The following is a 13,114-nucleotide window of genomic DNA, read 5'->3' on the forward strand; positions in this document are numbered from 1 at the left end:
TCAAGAAAAAAATTATATTGATTGTATTTTTTGACCACGATGGTGTGAAACTAGAAGTAAATAATGAGGAAAGCCGAAAAATCCACAAATACACAAAAATTAAACAACAGACTAATGAAGAACCAATGGATCAAAGACAAAAATCAAACAGAAATTAATAATATCTTAGGACGAGTGAAAGTAGCATTATAAAATATATAGGATGCAACAAAAGCAGTTCTAAGAGGAAAGTGTATAGAGATAAATACATACATCGAGGAGAAAGAAAGATCTCAATTAAACAAGTTTTGTACTTCAAGAAACTAGAAAATGGGAAAGACCAAAGTCAGGAGAAGAGAAGAAATAATAGGTTAGAGCAGAAATAAATGAAATGGAAAATAAGAAAATAATACAAATGATTAACAAAACTATGATTTGGTTCTTTGAAAAGGTTAAACAATATTGACAAATTTTAGGGAGACCAACCTGAAAAAAAAGATGATGCAAATAAATTATACATGAAAAATTAGACATTTCATCTTATACTGAACAAATAGAAATATCATAAGAGACTACTATGAATAAGTACACACAAATTTAACAACCTATAAGAAATGAATAAATTCCTAGAAATATAGAATTGGACAAAACTAAATCATAGAGAAAAAATCTGAACAAAAAAACAAAAGGGGATTGAGTCAATAGTCAAAAAACCTCCTAATAAATATATTTCCAGGACCAGATCATTTTACTGGCGAATTCTACCAAATATTTAAAGAACTAATACCAATCCTTCTCAAACTCTAACAAAAAATAAAATAAGGTCAGTATTACTCTGATACAGACCAATATCCCTGATAAATATAAATGTAAAAATTCTCCACAAAAAATTAGCTAACCAAATTCAATAGCACATATTGTGGTAAATCACATAAAATCACATATTATGGTAAAGTGAGATTTAGCCTTGGGATATAAGAATTGTTCTGTGTACATGCCACATTAAAAAATAAAAGATAAAATCATATGAACATATTAATAAATTCATAAAAAGCATTTGACAAAATTCAATATCCATTCAAGGTAAAAACTCTTAGCACTTTGAAAATACAAAGAATGAACCCTAAAATAATAACGGCCATATATTACCAGCACATAGCTAACATCATACTCAATGGTAAAAAGGTTGAAAGCTTTTCCTGTAAGATCAGGAACAAAACAAGGGTGCCCACTGGCAGTACCCTTACTCAGCATACTACTGGAAATCCTAGTCAGTTCAATTGGACAAGAAAGATATTCCATTTAAAAAGAAAGAAAGAATTTTTTCTCCCTTTGCAGATGACATACATGACCTTTATATAGGAAAGCCTAAAGACTCTACAAAAAAAATGTTACAAATAATACTGAAACCAGTAAATTTACAGGATACAAAATCAACATGCAGAACTTGATTGTGTTTCTATACGTTGACAATGAATTTCCTTAAGAAATAAAGAAAATTTCATTTTTAGTAGCATTAAAAAATACTTAGGAATTAATTTAACCAAGGAGATGAAAGATCTGTACATTGAAAACTCTTAAGACATTGATAAAATAAATTGAAGAAGAAAAAGTAATTGAAAAAATCCTGTGTTCATGGATTGGAATAATTAATATTAAATGTCCATACTATCCAAAGCCATTTATAGATTCAATGCAATTTTTATCAAGATGTCAATGATGATTTTTACAGAAATAGAAAAAATATTTCTAAAATATGTATGGAACAACAAAAGACCTCAAATAACCAATGTAACCCTGAAAAAGACTAACATACCTGAAGACAAACAGTTCTTGATTTAAAGCTATACTACAAAGCTATAGTACTCAAAACACTATGGTATTGGTAAGTGTGTAAAGAACCATGGATGAAGCCAAATGGGGGAAGGATTGATGGTGGGAGTTGGGGGTGGGTGGGGCAGGGGAAAGTGGTGACAACTGTACTTGAGCAATAAAAAAATAAAAACTAAAAAATAAATAAAACAGACATACCAATGGAACAAAATTGAGATCCCAGAAATAAACACAGCTGTATATATGGAAACAATTTTTGACAAAGGAGTCAAAAACATACAATTGAGGAGTCAAAAACATAAATTGTATTAAATTATACAATTTAATAAATGGTCGTTGGAAAATTGGATAGCCACATGCAAAAAATGGAACCTGACCACTATTTGTCACCATACACAAAAATTAATTCAAAATGGATCAAAGACCTAAATATAACTAGTGTTGTTTTTCATGGCATGGTCACACATATTTAATAATGTCTTCACACATATTATTTAAGAAAGACTAAATCAGGCTAAGAGTGACTTAAATACCCTTTTTTACTTGCATAATTAATTTAAAATTTAGTTTAATAGTTAAGCATTCATCTATTTTCATACAAATCGAGTTGTAGCATTTCACTGAATTACTTCAACTCATCTGTAGTTGGCATTTTGCCATTAAACTAAATATTTGAAGTAAATATTGTATTAAAATTCATTTTCATCTTTAAATATATATATTAAACTAAATCTTTATCCAAAAAAGTCATATAATTTTCCAGTATCATTTTTGCATAGTCAGTCTTTATACTTCACTGATTTCAGTTTTTACATGAGAAACTTAAATCTTAATTTTTTCCAAATAAACTATTGAATATTTTTCTTAACCTTTATAAGCTAATTCTTAAGTGATTTCATTAATGTCGCATGAATTCTATTTTTTTCTATAAATCTCTGCAACTGTTGATTATACCTTTTAATAAATTACCATTGAAATAACATAATTTTCCTCAGACTAAATTTTCTCCTTTTGTTCCAAGTCATAGTAGACATATTGAGACAGTCTTTTAAAAGTAAATTTTCTGTATTATTCATAATTCAATTTAAAAATTATTTAAAACAATAACTAGAAAATTTCACTGCATGAGAAATATTTAAAAATACTAACATACAAATTGTATTAGTCATTAAGTAGAAAACAATTATAGAGTTGCTAAATTATGAGTACTGAAATGCAAAATGAATAAAACTTTAAAATATGGTAATTTGTCATGAGCTGAAATAGCCTACTTCATTGCCAGATATGAGTTTAAGAATTTAATTTTAGGCCATCATAAAAGAAAGCATGTTGGACTTCTATTAAACATAGTAAAATTCACCATGATATCCTTCTCAGGGGTGATTGTAGGTAATTTTATGATTTCTTCGCGTCTTTCTTATATCTACCTTTTATGTCACGAGTTTAATGAGGAAATTAGGGGATGATAAGCTTCTCTGGGTCAATTAGGGTCATTTTAAAGTTCAGATCATTCACTCTGGATGACACCACTGAACTCTTAACATCATTATTAAAAAGATACAATGCATATTAAAAATATGGCTTGGCCAGTTATAACTTTGTGGCATAAGAAGAGGAGAGACATCTAATTTTTTAAAACTGAAATTGAATGTTTCTTAGTTTCTGTATTCACTGTTCAATAAATATGTGTAATTTTAATTTTCTTTATATGAAAATTCAACTGGGTGATACTGCATATCAAGCTGTTTTGGTACAATTATATAATTAAACTTTGCACCTCATTGTGAAAAGTTCTAGTTGTCAGCATATTGTCAGGAGGAAGTTTTTGAAAGTTGAGACAGAGTGCTTGCAAAAGACATATTAACTCTCATAACAGATTCAAGAATAATTTAGGGACTGACCCAGATTTCCTAATAATAATCCTGTTCAAAATACAATAGCAACAACCAAAAAACAAAACAAAACAAGCAAACAAACAAAAATAACACCTGTCACTTCTATTCTCTTTCAGGACCTACAACATTTTTGTAGAAGCCATTCATCTGCTTGTGGCTCCAAATCCCTAAATCCCCAAACTGCTCTGAGGATCTCCCTCAATCACAGATTTAGGGAGAAAAATGCCACAAAGAACTATGAAAAGGAGGCATAAAATGCATATATTTAAGTATACTGAAATATATGCTTAAATATTTGTTTTTTCCTTTCTCTCTTTCCCTCTCTCTCTGTCAGTTTGAGGAGACAATCCTTCCTTGTAATAGGTGGACACTATTATCAAACCTAAACTTTGAGTAACTATCACAAAGCATGAGAAAGGATCATGGTCTGTCTTGTTCAGCAATGTGTGTCTGGGGTACAGTTTCCACAAGGCAGGTTTTTTAATAAACTTACTTTCAATGAGAACAACTAATGATATGGCATAAATAAGTAAGCAAAGACACCTTAGAGATTAACAGCAAAGGACAGAGACATTTTGCATAAAGATACCTGGCAAAAGATTTCACCAAAAGTTATTGAGGAAGAAGGAAAAATAGTTAATTCATGGGACTCTTTAGTTCCTGTGATTTTATCTGTAATCAAGATGCTGGCTATAGAATAAATTATATGTGGTTCTCTCTTTGTAATGTGCATTGCTTCATTTTTAATTAATTATAAATGAATGTTTAATTAAAAACATTCATTTATAAATTGTTAAAGATAACATCAGAAAAATGTAGATTGCAATTCATAAAATTGGACATCCATTTTGGGAATTAACTGTGGCACAGTTTAACTGTGCCCACTGTCTGATCCAAACCTAGTTCAATACCTGTTACACCAACCAAGTAACTGGTAGAACCTCTTTTCTCCAATGTATCACGTGTGGATGATAACTTAGTAAGTCATATACACATTTAGTATATGGCATCAGCAGGGGCGATTCCTGTCTGACTGAGTAATAGGAGAGCAAAATGTTAAAGGACCAGATCTTACTTTATAAACATGGGTGTTGCTTCCCGAAGTAAGTGACAAATGGACCCACCATAATACGCCCACCATTTTAAAGTAAATGGGGAATTTTAACCATTGAATGATGAGACTATTCTTTCTTAGATAAGAACCAAGCGATTGTTTTGCTGCTTTTCTTTTTTCTGACCTGTCCTAATGCACCTATGTCAATTAGTACAGATGGCCTTAACACTCAAGCTAGAAATGGCCACTAAGCGTAAATCTAAAGGGACTTTTTGTGTTTTATGAATATCTTTTAAACAGGAACAAGCACCATTCTTATCATCAAATTTATGTGTTCAGCTTTTCTAATTATTTAAGTCAGAAAGTGTATTTTTGTGTTAAAAATAAAATTTCCTGAAATCTGTGTATGTGTTTTCTCTTACTGCTGTAATAGATTACTCATATTCTTATAGTTTAAAACATAGCTTTCGTGTATGTGTGTGTGTGTGTGTGTGTGTTTCTTGAGTTCAGAAGTCTGAAATCACTCCTAATGGGATAAAGTAAAGGTTTCAGGAGGGCTGGTTGCTTCTGGAGGCTCTCAGGAGAATTGCTTTTCTTTTCCTCTTTCAGCTCCTACATGTACCCCTTAACTTGTGGACACTTCCTACACCTTGAAAGCACATCACCCCAATCTTTGCTTTTGTAATCACATCACTTTCTCTGTCTCTGACTCCTTCAGTGGCCCTCTTACGAAAACCTTTGTAATTACTTCAGACCCATCTAAATAATCCAGGATAAAAATCTCATACTAAGAACCTTGTCTTAATTACATCTTCATTCTCTTTTTCCACATAAGATAACATTAGTAGTGTCTGGGGATTAAGATATGAACATATTTGTGGTACCATTATTCAGTTAACCATATTCTGGATTCCCAGCAATGGTTTGTGAAAGTTTGCTTTCAATTTATTTAACATTTACATTTGACACCTCTTTTTAGGTCTATAGCCTTAGTATTATAAGTGATATTATGGCTCTAACTCTTATTAATGAGCTTCTTGGAGGAAAAAATGACATCTTAAAGATCCAACACATAATATGAATGACATTCATATAAATAACAAGTTTTTATAGTTTCACCAACAATTTCTCCTTAATTATAAGAGACAAAGTTTTAAATTTTTAAAACATCTGAAGGCACTTCTTATACTATTCACTCTTTAATTTCATTATTAATAAAGACATTTGTCACCTTTAGTTTCCCTAAGGCATTTAAAGTGTTTATATTTGTTTCTTTTAAATATGAACATTTCAACCATTCACAGGGATTACATTAATTGAGATGAATTGAGCTGTCACTTCTTATACTGAAGCTGTTTATTACTTGATATAAAAATTCTGCTGAAAATAAGCAAATAAATATGAAACATAATGAAAAACTCCTTCATTCTTACTCTTATACAAGAATAACAGTATCAAGTCAAATTAAATTTAGGAGATGAAAGTTTTTAATCATATTCATCACTTAAAATCTTTCTATTGTATAGCTAGTACTAATTATTACAATCGATCAAAAGAAAATATGTGGAATTACCAAGCACTCCTTATTGTATGCTAGTTAAGTTCTATACATTGCACATAGAAGTGGCTTTGACGTGAGCACTAATCCCTGAGAGTTTATATTGTTGTCCTAGAACTACGGTTGAGTACAATTTTTGGATGGGAAATCCCTGATGTATAATAGAAGCTGTGCAGTAACCTTAATTTCTATTAAGCCTTTAATTTGAGAACATTTGTTGCTTCATTATTGCTTGCTGTTTATGAAAGAAAAGTCAGGAGGACCCAGATAATTCTATGGGATTTAAATCATAAAATAATTTTCTACCACTTTTTGTGACTAATAATTGTGGGATGATAGAGCCATTTAAGAACTGCTTAAACATGAAATCTAGGCGATATTTTTTAGTGTGTTTTTGAGAAAAATTCTTTTAAGTCAAAACATGAGCTAGTTTGCCGATTGACAATATGACAATGATTCAAATGATTAAAATAGATTGAAGAACTAAAATTAAGATGTAACATAATGCTCATGAAAAAGACTTAAATGCTAGTGTGAAGATGTTATTCTCTTCCAAACACTTTTAGGCAGAGTCCACTTCCCTACCAAGAACCTGAACAAGAGCAGTATATATAATTCACTTAATGAAGGAGAACCAGAAAACCATTAAGAAATATGTCAATGAAAGACAGACAGGAGCAGAGGAATAACTACCTCTGACTGTAAGACACGGGTCAGGAGACTATTGAAGAGGATCCTGATCACATGGCATTACTGAGTTATTACTGAACTACTGAAGCTATTTCCAGGAGTTCAGTGACTTTTTAATTTACCCATTTTATGTTTAATAAATCTGGAATCTTACCCCTGCCTCCTCCTCTCTTTAGAAACAAGTAGAAAGAGCTCTCTTTCACTATCACACTAAAACAACTTCTCCAAACTTTTCATGTCAATGTCCAATAATATAAATAAGGAGGACAAATCCAAATGCTTTAATGTAAGCGAGTGTTCAGAAGGAAGAATTGAGAAGCAGAGCTCATGACCTAGCAGCATACACCTCTCTTTCTGAACTGGATGTACACAGTCTGTCCTCAACAAATGAAGGGGAAATAATAGAAAAGCAATTTGACTTAACCAATTACATGCACGCAACTCTGCCAAGCAGGACCACATAAACCAGTCAAAGACTTCTCAACCTGGGGTCTACCTTATGTTATGGTCTACTTTGAGACAGAAGCTCCTCTTTTTAAAAAATTTGAAACTCTTTAAACTTTCACAAATTCTAGTTTTCTTTCTGTGCACAAGTTTTGTTATTTTCTAACTTCCATGGCCTACCTTCCTCTAAGGCAGGTTTTCTTAATCACAGCATGTAGATATTTTGGAACTGATATTGCTTCATCGGAGGCTGTCATGTTATTGTAAAATGCTGAGAAGCAACCTGGGCCTCTTACACACTAGGTGCCACTTGCACTACCAACCCTAATTTGTAACCAGAAATGCCTCTGGATGTTGCTAAGGATCCCCTAGGAGGCACAATCACACCTGGTACCTACAGTGATCTTTTTATACTTGACTTGAACTATTTTTTTTCAGAGATGTCTGTGTCACTGAGCACAGACGATGGTGCTACCCAGACATTCCTTAATCCTGAAGAAAGTGTTTCTGAGGGCTGATAACGAATGGAAATATCAGTGTTTTTTTCTGGTTGAGGGTATAAGTAGAAGGTATCTTGGGGAGCTTAGAATGTATTTCTTATACCAACAGGAGATAGTTTCAGCTTTTCTGTTCAATTTAGGCTTTGGTAGCAGATCATAGTATAAATTTTATATATAATTTTATTTTGTGTATGTATGTAAACTAGTATTTTCTGTGTTCATAACATACTAAACTAATCCCATCCCCCTTTTGGGTTTGTTAACTTTTATAATTTTTTAGACAAAATACATTATTGATGGGTAATTTGTGCATAATTCTTTGTACTTTTCACCAAAACACCACCCCCAAATTCCATGTCAAACTAACTCCAACTACCTCATTACTAAGAGAGAGGTCACCTGGTGGTCAGTTTTTGGAGTCTGCGCTTGTCGTACAGAGAAATATCCTTCCAAATCGGTTCTCATCCACTATATTTGGCATAACCTGTCATTGCCAGAATTTTGCAGACTTCTCTGGAACGTTATTACTGTACAAAGAAACAAATGTATCTACCTTCATAGAACTTGAATTTTGGTGTAATATAGTCTCATAGGCAATAAAAAATACATGAAGAACTACTTATGTTGTTATCTGGAAAGCAGGATGGAAATAGTCCAATAGTTGGAACATATTCAAGACAAAGGCTCTGAGGCAGGAGCATGCTTGGGTTTCTCTAGGAATGTCCAAGAGCCCACTGTTGCTGTTTCAGTGTGAGCTAGAAGGAATGTAATTGAATCGAGTTTGAGGTTAAATTGTAACCTGGTCTATCTAGCCCCTGGAAGGTCTAATTATGTGAGTCATGTGTGTGTGTAAGAGAAACAGGGAGACAGAGATTCTGTTGAGATTTTCTGGTATTTCAGATAAAATTCTAAAACTCTAAATCCTATCCCAATGCAAATTTCACTCATATGGAATACTAATTTGAGCTTACTTCTTTTAGCGTGAGTTTGCATATAAGTCACGCTTGTTGAAAATAATTGTTAAAAAAATTAACTAGATGATGGAAATAGAAGAGAGAAATAAAACAGATGGTAAAGTTAAACTAGATGGATTTTCAAGTTTTTTCTGCTGATTCCCCTATGAAGACTTTAAAAGATGAGATAAAACATAAACTTCATTCTTTATCTGCATCCCTGAACCAGTTGCAGAGGAAGAGAACCAAAAGAGCTGTATATAAAGCTCTCATTGCATTTTCTTTGATAATAAAAAGCAGCAGTCAACAATTCTAAGTCATAACATCAGGAACTTATAAAATATTTGGATAGATATAAACCAATAATGTGGCTCTAACTATGTGTATTACCTATTAAAAATAAAATTAAAATATTAGTAAGTCATTAAAACTCTAAGGAAAAGAAACCCTGAATTCATGCTGAGACAATGTAAATAGTTCTTAAATGCATAGTGTCTGTTTTTTTTTACTTTATTATGTGCATAATATCAATTGTGTTCTTTATTTTAGTGGCTGTCATTTATTCATTTTTATAAACAAAAATGAAAATAAGAACCTTTTGCTTTTTTATGCCACGAGCTCTTAATTTCTTTAATGATTTATTCTTACCTGGTGGTTGCTAGAAATCTGACTCTCATTTGGGAACTGACAATTGTTTCATCATGGGCACCATTTAAATTATTAATGTTGAGAATGCAATTGATGTTGTAAAGTGTTTATTAGAAATTCCTCATCACAATTTCAATGAGAAAGTTCACCATTCTTATGCCACTTTCATTATAATGAAAATGAATTGAAAATAGAGGAATTTAACTCATAATGAAAAGCATGGCTTAGAATTAATAAGGTTTTGACCTTCAAGGTTTTTCTTTTAGCACCTAATGTTGTCTAGCCTGTTATACTTATTATATACTCTTAAAGTCATTATATAGTATGCTTTATTTTTCATATTACTTCAATTAAATGTATATTCAAAAATATTTTTCTGATTATGATTTTAGTCTAATCTTATTAAGAAGAGGAAACAACTGTCAGATTGTTGATTTACTTCATTTTAACCTGTGTTATACACATCTGTATAATAAAAATATTATCCAGGCCCCAAAGGCCATCCAACTCTGATTAACCTTGGGGCTAAGTTAGTTCTGACTTCAACTCAGAGCTTCTCTGGGATCTTCAGAGCCATCCTTTCCCATGATTGTCTCTGGTGCCCTGCTTCTCTGTTCCTCTGTATACTAATTTGTGCCTGGACTACATAGGTCACAGACTTCATATACTTCACTGTTTCCACACAGTTGTTGCAAATATACTAGGGACATGCTATGTCAATTAAAAATTAGAAAGCCCTGGATGATTATGGTGATGGATGTCAGTTTGTGTTATGTGCATTGTGTAGTTCTGCCATTAAATATATAATTTCACTTGATCAGTTAATCCAGTTATGTTTATGACGTAAAGTTATTCCTCCTTGTTATTTCCTTATATTGAAGTCTTCCTTATTAATAAAGCTATACCAGTGTTCATCGTACTTAATTTTCATGAGATATCTTTCCCATTACTTTACTTTCATTATGTCTATATTTTTATATAACATGAGTTTCTTTTCCTAAAATATTTTAAATACTTATAGAGAGAGGCAAAGGAAGGAAAAAAGAGAGGGAGAGAAACTTTAATGTCGACCAAGCCTGCAACCCAGGCATATGCCCTGACTGGGAGTTGAACCGGCAACCCTTCACTTTGCCAGACAATGCCCAACCAACTGAGGCACACTAGTCATGGCAAAAACGAATCTTTTTTAAACAACGTTTGATTAAGTCTTGCTTTATATGCCATTAACAGTCTCCGTCTTTTAACTGATATGTGTAATCAGTTTGTATTTACTGCGATCTTGGATGCAGCTGGATTTAACTGCATCGTATTACTGTTTGCTTGTTTTATGTCCTCTCTATTCTCTTTTTTTCTCAATGTAAAATATATTTATCTAAATAAGAGAATGAACAGTTTATATCTCTTCCAAAATATTAGAGTTCATCAAATAGTCTCTTTGAAATTAGTTGACATGTTCAAAAGTTAATAATACAAACATCAAATTAGAAAAGCAAATATTAGTTACAGAATTCTAAAAATATTAAACCCTAGAAAAATATATTTTATATTTGCATGTTAAAAATAAATTCAATATACATTTTATTTTATTTACTATGCTACGTCACTGAAGTGTCATGAAGAAGAATAATTTCTGTCATGCACAACCATCATATAATCTGAAAAAAATATTTTTAAAAATGCATTAACTTATATATATAAACTGTATTTATAACTCAATAGAGGTAAAATGATTATTAATTAATAGGAAAATTATATTTTTGAAAAATATTATAATGTTAAAAACATTTATTAATGTACATTATCATTATGATCACCTAAATTATAACCAAATGAAAAGTCTGATAGCATTCCTTTTCTCCTAATATTTTATCTATAGGAGTTAGTAAATGTAAATTATAATTTTTTAAAAAGTCTGCAAGGTGATGAAAACTCCAGTCAAACTCCTTAAAATAGAAATTCAAATTGGTTATAGAGTCCATACATTGTTGAATAAATAGCTGATATCTCCCAGGGAAAAGTGTGATTGAAGAATAAAAACTTGAAAATAAAATCAGAGATAAACACTCAGAGACCATCCTGAAATGGAACAGAACTAAAAAAGAAAACATAGACAAGATAATATAAAATAATTTCAAACCAAAGTTACAAGAGACATTTCAATTAGAACCTTTCATATTAAGGATAGATAAAATTTAAAGGGAAAAAATGGTGGTGTGTACTTTTTATTGCAAATAGATACGTGTAGTACTTGAAAGTATGTGTTCTGGGGTCATACAGAATAAGTTTAGGTCTAGGCTCATTTATTACTGTTGATATGTGTAAGCTGGAAGAAATACTTCAAAAGCTCAGCAATCATTTTATTTTTCTGTAAAATGGAATGGGATTTATGTGCAGATCAAATAAGGTCATAATCGTAAATGATAATTTCTCCAAAAGACATACCTAAAAATGGAATCGCTAAGTTGTAGGGCATGCCCTACTGTGTGTAGTACACACACGGTATTTGTCAAATTATTTCAAAAACTGTCCAGCTAAAAAAGCATATTTTTATATACTTATTTTTATAAGTTTATTCTCCAGACTAATTTTATGCCCCCATCTAGTTTAAGAGCTTAAGGCATAGTTACCATGGTCTTACATAAAGAGATACATCACCAGTAGTCAATTAGTTATATTCATATTATAAAATAAAACACTGCCTATAGCATTTATTCATACCCTCCCAACATAATTCTAATTAGTTAAAAATCTCTATTACTAAATTACATATATATGATGTTTATAATATCCATATAAGGATATATTTCTCTGGCTTAGAATGATATAAGCATTCGAAGTGCAGAGTGCCTGAAGCTATTGTGCTCTGACATGCTAAATTACTTTGCCATGTATTAAATTACTTACTCTGAATCTTCCAATTATATTGAAACACCATCCTTCATTCAGACAGTTGATGCTGAGCAGTCTACAGCGGTCAATTACTTTCTCACAGTTCTTTCCAGTAAATCTTGGCATACAACTGTAAATACATCAGTGTAAATAAGAAAAGTTGCAAATTAAATATTTTCACTAAAGTCTATTAACAGTTTGCCAAAAATAATAAGGCTTTGTTTAAATTACGTTCAACATATATTATTACATGATATATTCAATCATTAATTTTGTCTGTGCGTACTTGTGCTCTTAGCAAGGGAGAAAAGATTGTCTATTTAAAGGGAATTAGAGTGAAATATATTTTCATCGATGCTCTTAATATTGTCTTTTGAGAACTTACGAGTCAATCAACTTTGGTCTAACTGGATAGTAACAATAAAATATAGGTTATAAGAGGCTACTGGAATAAAGGAAACCGTTACTGAAATGTACAGGAAAGGGTGCGTGAGACTTTTAGACTTTATTAGCGCTCTTAGACACGGATGACACTCTATCAGAAACTGATGGCGCACGGGGACTTCAGACAGTGCGAAGAGTTGCAGTGGGACATGCCAGTGTGGCTATGTTTAAGCCCATTATGAAGTTTTGTTTGTTGTCGGTTTTACATTCTTTAATAAAGCACTCTT

At 31.6% G+C, this 13,114-nt stretch overlaps 1 protein-coding gene across 1 annotated transcript in view; it reads right to left on the reverse strand.

The window, feature by feature from the left end:
• EYS (eyes shut homolog) overlaps positions 1-13,114 on the reverse strand; it is a 1,562,674-nt gene that overhangs the window by 1,266,853 nt on the left and 282,707 nt on the right. The window contains 1 exon segment of the mRNA XM_071219700.1: positions 12,459-12,573. Coding sequence (XP_071075801.1) covers positions 12,459-12,573 — 115 coding nt within the window.

This window comes from Desmodus rotundus, chromosome 11, assembly GCF_022682495.2.
Source record: "Desmodus rotundus isolate HL8 chromosome 11, HLdesRot8A.1, whole genome shotgun sequence".
In the NCBI taxonomy this organism is placed as follows: domain Eukaryota; kingdom Metazoa; phylum Chordata; class Mammalia; order Chiroptera; family Phyllostomidae; genus Desmodus; species Desmodus rotundus.